The sequence below is a fragment of the Tachypleus tridentatus genome, chromosome 6 (genome assembly GCF_004210375.1).
Source record: "Tachypleus tridentatus isolate NWPU-2018 chromosome 6, ASM421037v1, whole genome shotgun sequence".
Lineage (NCBI taxonomy): Eukaryota > Metazoa > Arthropoda > Merostomata > Xiphosura > Limulidae > Tachypleus > Tachypleus tridentatus.
Genome location: NC_134830.1, coordinates 87,925,956 through 87,945,214, shown reverse-complemented (window position 1 = coordinate 87,945,214; position 19,259 = coordinate 87,925,956). Strand labels below are relative to the sequence as shown.

Sequence of the window (19,259 nt, the reverse complement as noted above, 5' to 3'; positions counted from 1 at the left end):
ACCATGTAGGGCAAGGATTAAAGTAGGATGAGTGAAAGCCATTGCAACTGATGCAATGAGGGTCTGTTTCATACTCATAAGCATCATGGTCCTTGCCACTGCAATGAGCATATGTCAAGGAACCACAACATTACATCTTTGACACTGACACTGGGAACATCAGATAGTGTTTGGGATGTATGGCCGTACCCTGCAATTAAGATAACCTGCCTTAATGGTGACAGGTGGATGTGGTGATGCAAATGTCAAAATGAGGACACTAGTTGGCATCGTAATTCCATATTTCTGAGTGGAGATATGCCTCACTGTACAAACTCCTTGAGTGTAGAAACCAGCAAGAATCTCCAACTCTGGGATGTTCTTCAAATCCCTCTCAACAATAACTCCTTATGATGAATTCAAAGTAGCATGAGGTGTAACCTCAATATGTATGTCCCAATTTGCCTTTGAATGCAAGAGGAGTTCCCTGTGTTGAGATGTGGATATTTCCATCAATATGTCACCAGTTTGAAGCTTCTTTAGTGACTTAGGAGAGCCAGCAAGTCCCTCTTGTCTCTTCTGAATGAAAAAAGAGACATCTGCCCTAAAGATTTGTCTGAAAGATAATGTACTATAAGAAAATGATGTACAACAGGTGTTACAAATGTTAAAGACTGATGCTTAAAATCTTCAAAACGTGGTTGTTTACCTATGGAATATTTTTTATTATTTTATTTAAGTTTTTATTTGGAGGATCCATAATAAAAAAAGGAATATTTTAGTGCCCACTGCCCCCATCCACCATGGAGCCCTACGAGGGGATGCACTACAATGCCAAACAAGGACACTGCAGCAATGCCAGGGTTTCGTGAGCACTATACCCCAACACCAGCATCAGATACAATGTCTACAACACCTGTTGAGAACATCCAACACTGGTACTTTGTTAACCCTAGTTCTAGTGGACCAGCCATTTCACACAAGGGGGACCATCCCAAGGCTGCTCATCTACAGGAATTCAGGGCCAAAGTGATGTGTTGAGGTTGGACCCCTCAACCACCAGGATTCTCTCCTCCCTTTCAAGGGTTGCCATGCACAGCAAACACGTGGGTGGATGTTTAGATCTCAGAGGAGGTAAACTAAAAGAAGAGAACTTTCCCTGGGAGGTCCCTTCACCACGTACAAGAATCCACACTGAGGGGTGATGAGGGGGAGCAGATAGGGAGATCAATAGCAGTAAGAGACTGATTAGGTGCATGAAAGTAGGTATAAGAACCAGCACTGAAGAGAGAAAGGTTGCTATCTGAGAGCATATACTCTAAAGAACCACCTCTCCCATCAATATCGTCAACACCATAACATGGATTATATCCATTAAAGTCCCCTGGGATTAAAAAGGCAGATGGCAACTGTTCAATAACAGCATCATAGGTCTTTCCAGGAGACAGGTAGAGAGAACAAACAATGATGGTACGGAACAAAAAACATGGATGGCTACAGCATCCAAGTGTACATAGAGTGGCAAAGATAAGGCAGGTACATGCTGGATGACCAGCTGTGCCACATCTCCATGCATATCAATGTGGTATAAAGAAAACTGCCAAAAGAAAGGACACACAAGACAATAAGAATCATTCAGTACCTTAATGTCATCTAAATTAGAACAGTTACCTCTACAGTTCAACTGTATCAAAGTGGCCAAATTTATTAAGGTGGAGGATAATTGGTTGGGGAGCCCTTCTATTAATGACCACATCATTTCTCTTTATTAGAAAGAGGTCTTTCAAATACCATGGATCCTGCCCTGGGTCAATTGGGTGTAGATGCCAGTGATTGTGTATGTGAATGAATAATTGTTCTTCATCTCAAGGCCAAAGAAGATGTATCCAAGGAAATGCCAAACCCTGGAACCCAAGGAAGTGAATCCAGGAAAGAAATGGTGAGAACAGAGATAGGAATGGATGTTGACTTATCAACTATTTTAACCATGGAAAGAAAAAGGAAAGATTTGTCTGCACTTCCAGCAGTGAAACAGAGTGCAGCAGCATATGTCCAAGATGTAGTTGGAGATAATAACTTTCAAGCCTTTGGGTAGGAGATATTGTTCATAGTCTTTAAATGTTGGACATCTTTCTCCTCAATCCAATTAGGAAAAGAATGAATGTAAGAGAGGGGGAAGTGTTAAAGTTAATACACTGGGGTTCCAGTTTGTACTCATAAGCAACATGATCTTTGCCATTACAAAGAGCAAAATCAAAGAGCCATGATATGATGTTTTCAAGTGACTGAACTGCTGACATTGTAAATATCTGAGAATGTTTAAGTATCCTGCCTTGACAGTAGCAGGTGAACAGACAGATGTAAATGTTAAAATATGTACATTTGCAGGTAACATTATTCCATTCTTATGAGTGGAGATACAGCACACCCCAGAAATGCCTTGGCTAGAGAAATCAACAAGGATCTCCAACTCAGGTATGTTCTTTAAATCCCTCTCAACAATAACTCGTCTTCAGGAATTCAAAGTCTGAGCCTGACTGTGATAGTGACTGTGTAACAGAATCGTCCGTACGTGATCACTGTGGATGGGAGTATCCAAAATAAATATAGTACATTTCAGTGCCCACTGTCCCCACTCACCATAGAACCCTACAAGGGGACGTACTGCAATGCCACACAAGGACATTGCTGCAACACCAACATTGGACACTATGTTCTCAATACATATTCAGAACGTCCGACTGGTACTTGGTTGACCCAAGCCCAAATGGACCAGCCAATTTACCCTAGGGGCCACTCCAAGGCTGCCAGTCTACAATAATTCAAGGCCAAAGTGGTATGTCAGGGTTGGATCCCTCAGCCACCAGAATCCTCTCCTCCTCTTCATGGGTTACCATGCACAGCAAACATGTGAATGGATGTTTAGATCCCACAAAAGGTAAACTGAATGTACAGAACCTTCTCTGGGAGGTCTCCTCACCACTTACAGAAATCCACCTTGAGGAGACTTGTGGCATGCATAAAGAAAAAATTCTCATATAGAGGACAGCATTGGACAAAAATAGCTAATCCTTTGAGAAGAGGTAAGTATTGTATTGGAAATTTACTACTGCACTAAATAATTGCCATTCATACTGTTGTATTAACTTAAAATAATTAGTTAATGTTTGAGGCCTCCAGCTGTGTTGCTTTCAGAAAACCTCAAAGAAACTTTATGGTAATTAACAGTCCAATCAAATGAAAACACTCAATATCTAATGTTTCTTCTGGATACTTTATGGTAAGGTATGGATGCCAGGCTGTTTCTATTAATTTCTGAAAACAAATTAAAATAAAAAATTTAAAAGACTCCTTGATCTGTGCCTACTTGTACAACATTAAACAGTGTTCACTGATGAAAGAAAAACATTTGGCAAGAGGGTTTAGCCATTTGAATCTCCTCTCCTAGATCTAGATTTCTGAAAAAATTAAAAACTGGTTGAGGGGGTTAAGCCCCTCCCATATCACCTCTCCTACATATACGCCTGCTTATACAAGATTACAGAATACAGTTACACAATTATAAATCAGAGATATAATAGAATGTAAAACAAACCAGAAAATATACACTTTATTTACCATTTGTACATGAGAGATTTGATCTAGTTGCCTTCTGTCCAGTCAGAAGTTCAAAGTTAATAACAAAAACAAACTACATAAGCAGTTTTACAATACCAAAAACAGAGTAGGTGAGTTTAGTGGCAATGGAAATTGAACCATAAAACCTCAAACTATGAGAAACCCCTTCACTATTTGGCTTTGTGTTTCACAAGTGAAGAGAATGGCAATATGCTGATTATTTTGACAGCTGGAATAATTGACACAGTAAATTGTTAGAGACATTAATTTTAATCAGTTGATTATTTTGGTACAATCATAAGATGGTGCCCAATATACACACAACCCAATTAGCAGTCCCTGGAAATTAAAGGAAAAGTAAAATTTTGTTAACATAAAGCCAAAGGAAGTGAAAATCATAGCATATCCGAATACTGCAATACATAGCTCTAGTTTCTGTTGAGACTGGGTATTCAAAGATGATAAAGTAAAAGAAAATTGTAACTCAATAAAGGTAAATCAATTGAAATTCTCACAACAGCAGTAGCTTTGTCAAGTAACCACAGAACACTTAACCATAAAATAAAGAAAAATAACACTGGAAACACAACTGTAAATATTTGGCTGATGTGAATTAATTAAAGGTTGTACTTACCTTTCAAAATAGGGTTAAATAAAAAAGAATCTCACCTTCCCCCATGAGGTTTCCTACATATACACCAAAGTCGTTCAGGATCATCTTCAGGTAACCATTCAGTATCACTGGAATTATCAGTGTAATCAATGTCAATGTTGTCACCCTTTTTCTCTTTTATGTCTTCCTTGGATGTTTTATCTTTGATAAACACACATATAAGAAATATTTCAAAAAGTGATGATTTATTCGTTTTATGTTCAAACATTTTCATTGTTCTGATAAAGTTAATAAAAATAAAAAAACTCCAAAAGACAAAACAATTTTCAGAAAAAAACGTCAGGTCAACAAAACAATGTATCAAGTATTAGCTTAAGGTTAAAAAACACATCATACCAAATTATTTTGCAAAAAAATAGAAAACTGGAACTAAACCAGCATTCAAAACAATAACTCTTTTTTACTCAGCAATCGCTTTTTTTTTAAATTTCATGCAGGGGTACATGAGAACTATCCAGCAGTATAAGACTAAAGGGAAGGCAGCTAGTCATCACCACCCACCGCCAACTCTTGGGCTACTCTTTTACCAAAGAATAGTGGGATTGACTGTAACATTATAATGCCCCCATGACTGATAGGGCAAGCATGTTTGGTGTGATGGGGATTCAAACCTGCAACCCTCACATTACGAGCCAAACTCCTTAATCTACCTGCTATTGCCGGGCCGATTGCTTTGAACATTAAACTGTTGTAAAACAATGCTAAATAACTGTGCAAAATATTTGGTTAGGACACGATGATTTTAATCTAAAACCATTAAGAACATTCTGATGTCAGCTGTCCTCAATCTTAAATTTCAGTAATCACAAGTGAGTCAATTATGAAACATTTCAAGTTTAAAACTAATTCTGTTTGAGTGTTATATTACTATATGTTATACACATTATCTCCATGTGTTGCTTTTATTCACTGTTGTGAAGAAACTGAGACAACAGTACATGACAATAAATCTACAAAGGGACTCAATTAAAAAAAACTACTTTGGGTCAATCAAAACACAATAATATAATGAAGACAATATAATACAATGATGTAGCTTATTACAACTGTAGAATATTTCCTGAAAAAGGAAATTTTGCCTCTGCTGTAAACAAAAATAACATATATGAAATTAGTCATATATTTTCTAACTGTGTCAAATTTAATTCAATACCTGATAAAGATAAAATTACCATAACCATAAGGTCTTATTCTTAGTGACCTCAATAAAAAATAAAAACCATCAAAAACATGTCAATATCCAAGTTTGTCAAAATAAGTATGCTCACATTAAAGAATTTTCTTATACATTTACTGTAACTTTGAACATTTTGTTTCCATATAAGAACTGATTCAGTTTAAATATAACATAACATTGGGCATAAGGCATCCAATGAAAGTGGACTGCCTTTAAAAAAAAAATTACATGCAACCTCACATTGGATAGAACTGCACAAAAGCTGAGCATAATATTAATCTCTCCACCATATAGAAATTCAAATGTAATACAATTAATTCTTTACTGAATTTACTAATTTATCATTTTTGGCACCAATTACATTCCTTAGGAAAGGAAAATAAAGTGAAGTATTTTTGTAAATTTTTTATAATTGAATTCACAACCAGGAACACATTTTCAAAGCATTTAAAGGAGCATAAACGAAAATCAAAATTTGGTTCTACATAGATGAATGATGTATCAAATGATAGCAAATTAAATGGTTTTGGAAATTTTCAAATATCATCCAATTTTCACTTGTTATGGTGATTCTGTATAAAATAAAATTTAAACTTAACGTTTTGTAGATCCACATAAAATCATTATACAAGGAAATGGTGCTGACGTTACACCACAAATATTAAAAATTTATTAGGTATTACTGCTAGTTGGCACACTGGAGTAGTCTTTACTTTTTTACTGTAGACTGTATGCAAAACAATGTATTATGAATAGGATATTAACCTAATAACTGAATAAACTGTATCATCATGTGTGTACTATTCTACGTTTTATACTGCAAATGCTTATGAAGTGAAACAGCCTAGTCATATATATTTTTATTGGCAACAATAAATTGACTATACTAATTGGAAGAATTAAAGTATAATGTCCTACTATTAGCCTCTTTGGACTGATATCTGTAGTACATGTTTAATGTTAAACTTGTAGAGTTAGGATAGGATTAACAATAACATAAATAAATCTTAACAACCACATTTCACAAGCTACTAAAACAAAGAGTTTACTATTTTCCAGTTTAATATCAGTAATTAATTTTGCTTTATTGTTACTGAATGCTCTGTGTATGGACTCGGTTAAACTTGTTAAGTGGGCTATAGTATGTCTGTCTTACTGGGAGGAATTTTGTATATTAGGGATCAGGTTGTGGATTTCACAGTAAAAGAGTCTGTTAGAAATCATTTTACGCAACAGTTTACCCAAGCAGCTGGAAAGACTGATGGGCCTGGAATTATCAGGATTAAAATTATTTAGATATATCTATAACTGTTGCTTTTTTCCAGAAGTCTGGATAATAACCTGTAAAGAGAGAGAAATTCATATTTTGTAAGTGTAAGAGAAGGGAAGGTGATGCATTTTTGAGAATAATGTTTGAGATTCCATCATGACCTGGGGCAGTGTTTTTAAAGTTTTAATGTTTGCTTTTCACTATTCAAGGACTTATAAAAACACTGTGGCAAGTAGCTCACATATCCAATCCTTGACCTCCTTTAAAACTTTCAGGGGAAGTATCCAGCCCAGCAGCCTTGTCATTCATAGAACTTCTCAATTTTATTGTAACAATTTATATGATTGTCTTGTTCAACTTTGTTTTATGTATCAGTTGTTCAAGTTGATGAATAACGCTTAGATCTTCATTATCAAAAAACTGAAAAAAAGGCAGAATTTAATAAATTAGATATTTTATAATACTTAGACAAAGGCCTTCCTTTGTCATCTTTCAAGGTTCACATTCACATCCTAACTTTTATTTACTCCTAACATAATTAAAAAAAATCAACCCTTACTGTTAATTTTTGTTTTCAGTCAATTTTTTTCATATAACTTCTTGGATGTCATAATTTCCTGTCTGACCAACTTTGATCTTCTATGATTTCAGTCAAAAAAATTTTTTTTAAATTTGCCCAATGTCTCCAAAGAACTCAGCTGCCCAATTCACAACAGATAATTCTTGTTGCATCCCTTCAAAATATCATTATTTCAGACTTTCATATGCAGCAAAATATCAAACATAATACAGCAACGACTACATTTACCTAGATATCCCTCAACTTCCACCCTCTCAACCATTTCTCTATTAGAAGTTAACAATAAAAATAAAATAGTGTTATTTCTAGTAGGTTTCTTGACAAACTGGTGAACAAATTTATTTTGGACAGTGTTCAAAATCTTTTCTTCCCTTTTGGTTTGACTCTAGTACTTCCAACTCAATACATCAGAAACTAAAATCACCCATAATTTTGACTTCATTAACAGCTGAAATCTTACTTTCACTGTAAAATTAACAGAAACCCAAATCTCCTCACTGTTATTCTTAATATTCTCAATTTCAACAGGATGCAACTCACACTTTACATGCATTCACTCCTCCTCCTGTCTTTACCACTCTGTTGCTATTAAATAACCTGTAACCATACATTACAGTGAATTTTGTCAACAAAATGATTTACATTTAACCATGTTTCAGTTATTCCCATTATACAAAAATCTTCTATTCCTACCAGTGCCCTAAAGTCATCTATTTTACTTCTTATACTTTTAGTATTACAATAGTTGCAATGAAGACTATTTTTATAACTATTTTTAAACTGATTTCCTATATTAAACTTTCCTCTACATCTCCATTTTGTTTCATTCAGTTTATCTTTGACCTCACCACTATTTAGTCTAAAACTTACCTTACATCTGAGTTGATAGCCCTTGCAAAAATGCCAGACCCTTTCCTACTTAAATGTAAATTATCTGTTCCAAAATGTTCCCTTCTCACACTGACCTGATTCTTCAAGTCCAACCAGCTAACCTGCTCATCCTTACATATTAATTTCAGCTTAGCATTTAATCCTGGCAACTTACACCTAATTTATTGTCTAAAATTAATTCTTGGCAGCATCCCTGACATTACTGATTTATAGCCTTTATCTTCAAACGATTTTATCAATCCACTGTACTTATTAATTAGCTTCTCTGACTTACTTTTCCCTATATCATTAGCCCCAAATGATGTAACAAAAACTGCATCATTGCCAATCTCTTGCTCTGCAAGTTGTCTTCTACCTGGCCCCCAGGGTACCATAATTTAACTCTTTTTCTTCCTATTTACCCCATAGACTATTTTATCCACATGCCTTATCAAGGAATCACCTATAACTATAACCTCTTTAAGCTCACAATCTATATCATTCTCGACTTCTTTTGCTTTTCCTCCCTCCAATAGTTCCTCACCAACATAAACTATGGGCTGAAATCTGTTGTGCAAGAGAATAGTCTCTCTACAACAAAGTTCACTACTTTTAACACCAATGAATGTCATAATTAATTTTAGATGATGCTTCCCTTGTATATAAAAGCTTAAGCTCCTCTTGAAGTCCTGCTGTTACTTACTGTAGTTTACACTTTTCTTTATCTATTTCTTCAACTTTTGTTAGGATAGCCTCTAACTTTCATCCAACTTGCAAACATACATACACTGAACATCATCACTACTAGCTTCCTTAAAAGTGAATCATGGAACTAAGTTCCCAAATAAAACCCATTCATAAGAATATAGGAACTTCAAAGAAGCTAGTGTCTTTAAAACATGCAGAATGTTTTCACAGAACGAGGAAGAAACATGAAAGGTTGGTAACTAGAATCTCTACAAAATTGGTTGGTTCGTTTGGTTGATTTAGCATTTTATGGCACAAAGCAGCTAGGCTATTTGCGCCAAACATCAAGTAAAAAGTTAAAAGTAAATTTAGTAAAATTCATAAAAGGAAATTAAGGTAAAAGAAAACAAAGTTTTGAAAAAACAATACATAAATAGCATAAAACCAATGTTTACATCTAGTCAACAACCTTAAGAGAAAAACTACAATAATTCAAGTTGTAAAGGACTTTCTGTAGCATAACAGTAATTATCATAACTCACCAGGAAGAATAAGAGCTAAGTACAAAAACCACCATTAGTCACCCAAAGTTGGCCTTTCCAGTCCTGGTTATGAGTTATTTGACTTTATGGTCATTTTCAAAAAGGAAAGTAACAGAAAGGTTCTAAAAAACATGTAGCAAAATTAAAATAATAACTCTCCAGGAAGACTAATGGGTCGTTCAAACAGCAGTGTTAGTCACCTGAAATTGGTCTTTCCAGTCCTGGTTTCAAGTTGTTAATTGTTATGGTCAGATTCTAATTTCAAATCGAACTAGATGAACTGTGATTTTTAAAAGGGAGCCACATTAAAAAGATAAATGGCCTTTAAAAAACTAAAAACATTACCAAGGCAGACACTGTCACCATAACCAATAACACTGTATAACATTATGGACAAACCATGAGACAGAACATGTTTAAAATGGTGCTGTCACCGAGAGTCATAATGACAGCAAGAAAGTAAAATGTGGCTTATTGTAACCTGAGTGTTACACAAACTACACACTGGTGCATCAGTTCCAGATAAAAGAAAACAACGAGTTAAAAAATTGTGACCAATGCATAGTCTAGTTAGAACAATTTCCTATTTCCAATCCTTACTAGAACAAGACGGCCGAAGTCCAATATAGGGTTTAATATGGAAAAGCTTGTTTTCTCGTTGCTCACTCTAAGTCAACTGCCAGTTGGCATGGAGCCAAACCTAAAATAAAGGACCATAATCCATGTATGGAAAAGGCACAGTGGTGATAGTGCCAGAGCAAATAGACTTAGCTGCGGCATCCACGAGCTCATTCCCACAAATACTAATGTGGCCTAGTATCCAGAAAAACTGGATAGAAAAACATGTTTAAGAACAATTGGCCAGTCAGTTTTGAATATTGGCGAGAACAGGGGGTGAACCAACTTGAAAAGATTCCAGGGCCAGTAAAGAACTAAGTGAGTCAGTATAAATAGTGCAGTTTAAGTACTGCTTAGCTTCTGTGTGACCCAGGGCAAGAGAAAAGGTGTACAGTTCAGCAATGAACACAAAAGCTGTAGAGGGAATTCTACATGCAACCACCAACCACAACAAACCATAGCAGAGCCCACACAGTCACCTGATTTTGAACCATCTATATAAATAGGAAAGGAAGGATGGTTAAAAAAATGTTCAGTATATAGCAGACAGTATTTCCAATCAGAAGTACCTACTTTTCTCAAATGACTTAAAGGATATGTCACAACTGGGGACTGTAAGAAGTCATGGTGGGATGGGCTGACTAGTGGATACAACAATGTTATCCAAGAACAGACTCAATTCATCCAACTGTGCCTGGATACAAAGGGCAAAAGGAGCAACGGCAGACTGTCTGGTCTAAAAAAGTATGGCCCACTGAGGAAGGAAAACACAACCCCAGGTGGGATGCTTTGGTAAGGAACTAAGTTTCAAAACATACAGTAAAGACAGTTGCAAACGGCAAAGGCGCAAAGAAGGTTCATGAGACTCTATGTATAAGCTCTGAACTGGAGAAGTGTAGAAAGCCCCAGTGCAGAGCAAAAGTCCTTGATGATGAATAGGGTCCAGCATCTTTAAGATCAAAGGTCTGGCTGAGCCACAGACCAGTGATTCATAGTTGAATTTTGATCAAACAAGAGCACGATATATCATTAGCACAGAACATCGATCTGCTCACCAAGTGGTGAAAGAGAGGACACGTAGAATGTTCAGTGCTCTAGTACATTTGACCTGTAGCTGCTTGGTGTGTTGTATAAAGTGCAGCTTATGATCAAAGATAATCCCCAAGAAATTTGTGTGAGAGACCACAAACAGCACAACTTCACCAATACAGAGTTCAGGATAAGGGTGAATACCCATTGGCAGCAAAAGTGCATGCAAACAGTTTCAGAGAGAGAGAAGTTAAAGCCATTTGCTGTGGTCCACTTCAGTAAATGATTGAGGAAAGTCTGTAGCTGCCACTCAATATACCTCATATTCAACAACCAACATGAGATGTGAAAGTCGTCAACATAAAGCCCATTTGCACCAGTGAGAGGGAGTTGTTCAGTGATGGCATCAATCTTTATACTGAAAAGTGTGACAGACTCCATATTCCTAAATAAAAGAACAGGAAAGTGTCAAACCCACAGGCTCTTGGAAATCTCCAATCCATTAAAAATTTTTTAATAAAAATTGGCAAATGGCTACATAACCCATATACATGGAGGTCTCACAAAATGCATTAACACCATGTTGATTCATAAGCCTTCTCAATGTTAAAGAATACTGATACAAGATGTTGTTGTTTCAGAAAGGCTTCTCTGATTGATATTCCAAGTTGAATCAAGTGGTCAACAGTAGAGTGCTGTCTTCAGAACCCACACTGGGTGGGTGACAGGAGGTTGTTTGATTCGAGGAACCAAACAAGATGAGCATTAGTCATCCTCCACAAGGTCTTACAGAGACAGCTCATCAAAGCAATTGGATGGTAGTCTGAAGGAATCTTGGAATCCTTCCCAGGCATAGAGAAAGGTAGGACAACAGCCTGGTTCCAAGCATCAGGAAAAACATTCTCCTACCAGATCCGGTTAAAAAAAATCAGAATACTAGCAAGGGAAGCAGGAAATAGATGACACAACATTTCACAGTGTATATCATCAGGTTCAACGGATGTACTACCAGACCGATGAAGAGACAGCTTGAGTTCAACCAGTGCAAAGGGACAATTATAGTCACAGAGAGAATCAACTTGAATGGAAAGAGGTGATCTCTCTGTCTGAGTCTTGATGGCTAATAAGGTGAAGGAAAAAATAGAAGAGTTAGATACCCAGCAAAAGCTTTCACGTAGAGTACCAGTGATGCTCTTGATATCAACTTCTTCCTGGCCATCAGAGAGGAAGATCGACAGGGGCAAAGAATTATATTGCCCACTGACCTTTCAAATCTTGTCCCATATGACTTTGGAACTGGTGGTAAAAGATATGCCAGTTGTGAACTTAATCCAAGATTCCTTCTGGCTTTGACGTCTTACCCACCGAGCACGTGCTTGATGGAAAGTGATGCGGTTCGAGAGTGTGGGATATCTACAGAAAGTATCCAGGCCCATTTTTGATCCTTCCAAGCCATGTGGCAGACAGGATTCCACCATGGACAAGGATATAGTGGAAATGTGTCAAGGTTTTAGGAATACACTGAGCAGTTGCTTGTATAATACAGTCAGTTACTGGTGCCACACAGTCGTCAATTGATGACTTACAGAACAGTAAGAGAGCAGTGAAAGAGGGCCAGTTTGCCTGATCCAGCTTCCACCAGGGCACGCGAGTTGGGTGGCATTGACCACGACCAGTCTCTCTCAAGATTACAGGAAAATGATCACTGCCTCGTGGATTATTGTCAACCCTCTATAAAAAATGGGAAAATAATGAATGGGAGTTCACTGTGTTGAGATGTGGCTGTTTCCACCAATATATCACCAGTTTGAAACTTCTTTACTGACACTGGAGAGCCAGCAAATCCCTTCTAAAGACTTGTCTGAAAGAGAATGTAGGATAAGAAAATGAGGTACAACAAGTTTTACAGATGTTGAATATTGCTGCTTAGAATCTTCAAGACGTGGTCCTTTACCTATGGATTGGTTTTTCGCTATTTGATTTAAGTTTTTATTTGGAGAATCCATAATAAAAAAAGGGAAATTTTGGTGCCCACTGACCCCACCCACCAAGAAGCCCTACTAGGGGACACACTACAATGTCAAACAAGGACATTGCAGCAACGTCAGGGTTTCGTAAGTACTTTACCCAAACACCAGCATCAGATACAATGTCCACAACACCTGTTGAGAGCATCCAACACTGGTACTTGGTTGACCGCAGCCCAACTTGACCAGCCAATTGATCCAAGAGGGGTCACCCCAAGGCTGTCCATCTACAGGAATTCAAGGCCAAAGTGGTGTGTTAGGGTTAGACCCCACAACCACCAGGATCCTCTCCTCCCCTTCACGGGTTGCCACGCACAGCAAACATGTGGGTGGATGTTTAGATCCGAGAGGAGGTAAACTGAATGAACAGAACCTTCCCTGGGAGGTCCCCTCACCACATACAGAAATCCACACCGAGGGGTAATTGATATGAATCCACCATTATATACAAATCTTTAACAAAGCTATCAAGTACACCAACACAAAATTTAAAGCTGTTCTCATCAAACAACTACAACCACAGATAAATAAGGACAAAGTATGGCACTTATGATTATTTTAATTTTCAGCTTAATTTTTTTTTACTCGAATCTGTAACTTTGTTTACTACAGGTAGAAAATTTTTTCCAACAATGAGCTTCAACTGCACATACTATAGACTCAAGCAAAATTTATTATTTAAAAAAAATGAAGGTTTGTACTGTCAGTTAAGATTGACCTTTTTGTTGGAGGCTTCTGAGAATAACTAAAGTGAAATGTCTAGTGTTCAATTAATGAAAAACAGCAATCTTGGTGTTACATGATTATTTACAACCAGTATTAAAATGGTATTAACCTTCCTATTTTAATTATTGTTACCACTGGTATCACATGACACTCCTCTCATTTCCTACTGGGAGAAAGAATAAGTACTGTTGACTAAATACCACCATGCAACTGTTCTCGTCTTTCTTTTAAAAAACATACAGTGATCTCATGTTATCTTTTGCAACTCAAATAAATCAGCTTAATTTTTATAATATAAAATATAATTTTATAATATAAAATATAATTATAATAAATAATAAAATAATAACATTTTTTTCAATGAATAATAAAGGTAATAATGTTTTGTAACATAATTGCAATTTGAAATAATTAAATAGCCAGAAGAACAATTTATGTAAGTTGTCTGAATACAATAAACATAAAAATAATATTCAATAAAGATTTGATTCATCAGAATATTCCGCACTTGCTAACATACTAATTCAACACACCTTACTTGATGATTTTATTTGGTGAACATAATGTAAAACAAAACTATAAAACCTGTAATTTGGTAAAACCACAGCATATATGAAGCACTAAATTTGAAAAAATGGTAATCTGAAGGATACCCTTATTAAGTTTTAAGCACTCTTCAATCACGTGACGTTTTGTTTCAAAGTTTGTACCTGATGATGACAGAGATTATCTAGACATTTTACATTTGCCTTCTTACCCATTCAAACAAGCACTGAACAAAACATGCTTACCTTCTCTCAAACTATCATATGTTTTCTCACTGAATAAAATTTCTGTTGCTTTCAAACAAATTTAATTCAACATACAAATACCTTCATACCTTTACAAATGAATGGAATTAAAAGGTAAGTTTACAGCAATTATTAGAAAATTCTTAAGTACACATATTTACTTTATTGTTATGGCAGGGTCTAATTCTTGCTCTATCCAATCATATTTACACTTTCAAAAGTAGTTTTTTCATTAGAACATGACAAATATCACTTGATTTGTCATAACAAGGTTCATACAAAAGCTATGTTCTCAAGGGGTGATAGGATTTTAGCAAAATAAAATCATTCTCTGTCACAGTCAGAACAATTATGAAAAGGAAAAGAAAATAGCTGATATGTTGGTTTTGTTTTATTCACAGACAAAACTCAACAGTGTAGAAATAAAAATGAAATTTTTTTCTTCTTCATGAATTACACTAAATGTCAGAGGATGAGAAAATATTATTTAAAATATTTTTTCTGTTGTTGAAGTAGTCTTGGTCTTTATTGTAATGATGAAAAATGAGATTAATTATTAAGAACCAAATATGGCTCATTAATTCCTGTCTAAGAAACACTATGACAGACTCTGGAACATGTGTCTCCAAGATCTTATAATTTAATAAAGAGAAAACAAATTAATGTAAGAAAAGTTAATAAATCATAAAAGAAGTATTCAATTATTTAAAATTCAATAACAAAAATTAAGGTAACAAAGATAATACTTCAAATATTAACTAAAATTTAAAATAATAAATACAAAAAGTCCATAATGATGAAGAGGCATGTCTGATTCAATTGTAGTGTCAAGGTGAGAATAAATTTTAGATAATACATGATACTATTTGGAGAGCTACTGTGGATGGAGAATGTTTCATCTTCCTATTGGATAGAATAATGCTGACTGTATCAAAGACTGGCACAGAAAACATTAATATATGTAAAGGTCTGAGTTCCATTTACAGACTTGGCAAAGACACAAAAACCTTTTGGCAGTACAATGAGATAATAGCTCTCAATCTCTGGAGAGGTGGATCGCATTCTGAAGTGTTATTTAATAAATGAGCCCTATGATCTATATTTAAACACAAATTAAAGAAAAGTTTTCAACTTCAACTTATTCTGCTACATAGCATAGTTTTGTATTCTTGGCTTTGAGAATAAAAAAGTAATAATAAAAAATATTAACACATTTTACAGATTAAACTATTTCACAGTAAAGCAAATAAAATTAAAAAAGCTACCTTTTTTAGGAGTTTGAAGCTCATTTGTCTTATCGGTTCTATTCCTTTTTTGAACATTATTTGAATCCTTGTCAAACTTCTTATCATCTTTTGATTTAGTATCCACTGGCTTCTTCCTACTAGATGTGAAGTTCTGTTTTTTATCTATTTCAACAGTTTTATTTTCATCTATAGATTTGTTTTCAACCATAATCAAATTACCTTCAGATTCCAAAACTTTCTCATTCAAATTAACAAATTCATTTTTGTCATCTTCAATCCTTTCTTTAATCACATTTGTATTTTTCACTAAATTATCTAAGGTCTTTAAACCATCATTTGTATTATTGTTATCAATGGAATTTTTTTGATAATCCTTTTCAGAATTGTCAAGTTTTGTTAATAAACATATTCTATGTTTTTCTACTTTAGGTGTATTTGATATTTGTTCATCATTTTCAGGCTGGTGTTCAAAATTACCTCCTGATTTCTTTTTAATCATTACATCTGGGGTGCTAAACAGAGATGGTTCAATAGACAGTGCTTCTATAGATGGAGTCCGAGATTCTCTTCTGATATGAATTTTTTTTGTTTTTATTTTCACTTGACCACTTTCACTTTCCACTGAAGAATGCCTTAATTTGTCTGTTTTAACCTTCTCGTTTTTCATACCATCTTTATCCAAATTATCTGGAATGTAAGATTTTTCTCTCTTTCTTATTTTGTTCACTTCCTTTTTAGATTTTAGTTCAGAAACCAAAGTCTGATCTTTATTTATTGATAGCATCTTAGTTTCATAAAATTCATTTTGTGGTTCTCCTAAATACTTATTCCCACTGATGCTTCTACTTCGTTGTTTAGCTCTCGAAGGAGGTTTCTTAGTACCTTCTTCATGCTCAAATGTCAACTTAATTGTGCCAGCTTCAAAACCAGATTCTCCTGGCTGCTCAGTTTCACTCAAGCTCCTACTTCGAAGTTTTCCTACTGAATAATGGTCTTTACTATGCTCTTGTTGTGTTAAAGTTGTTTTAGTTACATTCTCTCTATTATCAGATTCTTGTAACTGGTTAGATTCACATGCACAATTACTATATTGTTTCACTGTTAATACTGTTGTTGTTCCTTCATTAACAGAGTTTTCTAACTGCTTGATTTCACTTGTTTTCTTATTAAGATGTTTGATTCTTGAAGGAGATTTATTACTGTGCTCTTTACATATGACACTCTGTTTGGTTGTACTATCTTCATTATCATATTCTTGTGAATACTTGGTTTCATTTGCCCTTGCTGCATCAAAATTTTTATCTTCCAAAAAATATTTCTTATTAAGCTCTTGATCTCTAGCCATCAATAAAGTTGTGCTTTCTTCAGAAGCTTTGGTCTCACTTGTGCTCCTATCACACATTTCTTTTGATGAGAAAACTATATCACGCTGATCTTTATTTTGAGATGAAGTCTCATTTTCTTTTTTTATAGGTAACAATTCTTTGCTTAATGAAGGTTCAAGTTCTGTTTTACCTTCACTTTCATTCTTAAGTTCAGACTCCTGTTCTTGATTTACTTTGTTTTCAGGGGCTGGTGTCTTTCTTGGGCGTCCTCGCCTCCTCTGGCTTAGTGAAGGTACAACTTTGATAGCTGTTTGTTGAACAGTAGTCAGCTGAAGAGGATACTTTCTTGGTCTTCCTCTTTTTCTTGGTAAAGGTGTATCTTGAGGTGAAGATTCAAACACTGCAATCTTCTCCTCTTCCCAGTTTGACTTTTCAGTGTCTTTCTGACTGGTGCCTGTATTTTTTCGAGGTCGTCCACGTTTTCTTGGTGTTAAAGGTTTTTCCAGAAGGCTATCAGCTTGTTTTTTCATTATATTATTTTCATTTTTTCCAGGTGAGTATGATACAATACTAACAGTTTGTTTTTTCTCAGAATATTCAAGCATATTAGATGTTTCTGAAGACAATCCCTCTGCTATAATTTCATCAAGTGTTTGCTGTTCCCTTCTTGTCTGAACAACTGGTATTTCCAAGAAGTCCTCACATTCATATTTATCTTCATTTGGCTTTTCTTCATTTTTGGAGAATTTTGAATCTGCTTCAATTTTTTTCAATTCAGTATTGTCTAGGAGCACTGAATCATATTTATCAATGTTGTTACTTATCTTATTATCTAACTCTTTACTATAGAAATTTAGGCTTTTTTCACTATCAAGATCAATTCCTTCTACTTGTTGTTCACATAACGCTTCAGTATGATAGTTTTGTTTCTCAAGAGACCTATCACCATTTTCAGAATCATTTTCCCTAGAAAACAATTAAAATACATAAACAGAAATGAAAAATTGTAGATAAGTACTTTTATAAAAACAAGCTATAACCAATCCATCATACATGTTACAATTAGACCCTATGCATTTTAAAATGAAGCACAATTTTACATTAAAATAGTGATGTTCAATTAAACACTACTAACAAAAATGTTTTGTTTCATATTACAAGGCTAGAAATAAAGTTGCGAGGAGAAGAATTCCAAGGAAATCAGCTAATACCACTGTGTTTCTAACATGGTTAAAAAGGGTGTCATAAGTTGTCGAAAGGTCGCTGCCCAAATTTGTCAGTGACATAAAAACACCACACAATGGACAAAATCTAAACTTGTTATTTTGCACTACAATATTTCTTCCAAAATGTGAACCTGGACACCGGCTGCAGAGAAAAGGCAAGAATGAGACATTAAGAATGAAAATCAAAATTTGGCAGCTGTAAATATAAATACTAGCAAGACTGGACTCAGTGAAAATCAGGAAGACGTTAATAAGAATGATCAACTTAGAATAAATAAACAGACAAATCCTGACTCAGTGATTTATGAATAATGACTTAGTAGTTTAAGCTTTCTTTGTTAAAGTATTAAAAAATAAAAAGTACCCTATAAAAAATAAATTTCAATCAGATACTTATCTTGAAATACTAAAATATTTTTCTTGTTGAATTATTTTCATGCTATGAACAACTATATGACTTCAAATTCTCTATGTTCTTGAAACAATGCAAAATGTGCATCGACTTACCCAGAATTATTTACAGTCCCACCCTCTTATAATGTATTGTACATGCATCAGGAAAACATATATAACCCCTATACATTATTTCTGAAGTCAATATTAAAGTACTGGTGCTGATGTTTATACCAACATCAAATATTTCACAACTTCTTAGAAGGTTCTACTTGTATCTAGACCATTTTTTCCATTTTTGTGTGCTTATGTCCCTGGCAGATTGCATGTTCGTATGGATATCTAACTACGAAACAACTGTCCTCATTTCAGAATTGAGCAATAGTTTATTCTGAAAGCAACAGCTCACATCAGTATGCCAGAACTCAACTGTTTAGCATGAATATCCTGATTTCTAGCCATTATAGAACAAATATTTGTG

At 34.9% G+C, this 19,259-nt stretch overlaps 1 protein-coding gene across 3 annotated transcripts in view; it reads right to left on the bottom strand.

Annotated features, from left to right (window-relative positions):
- LOC143252975 (uncharacterized) overlaps window positions 1-19,259 on the bottom strand; it is a 173,124-nt gene that overhangs the window by 104,829 nt on the left and 49,036 nt on the right. For all 3 annotated transcript variants that reach the window (XM_076505946.1, XM_076505945.1, XM_076505947.1), the window contains exons 3-4: window positions 15,853-18,125; window positions 4,267-4,411 (exon numbers count right to left, since the gene is read on the bottom strand). In XM_076505946.1, the coding sequence (XP_076362061.1) occupies window positions 4,267-4,411; window positions 15,853-18,125 (2,418 nt within the window). The remainder of the gene's footprint in view (window positions 1-4,266; window positions 4,412-15,852; window positions 18,126-19,259) is intronic.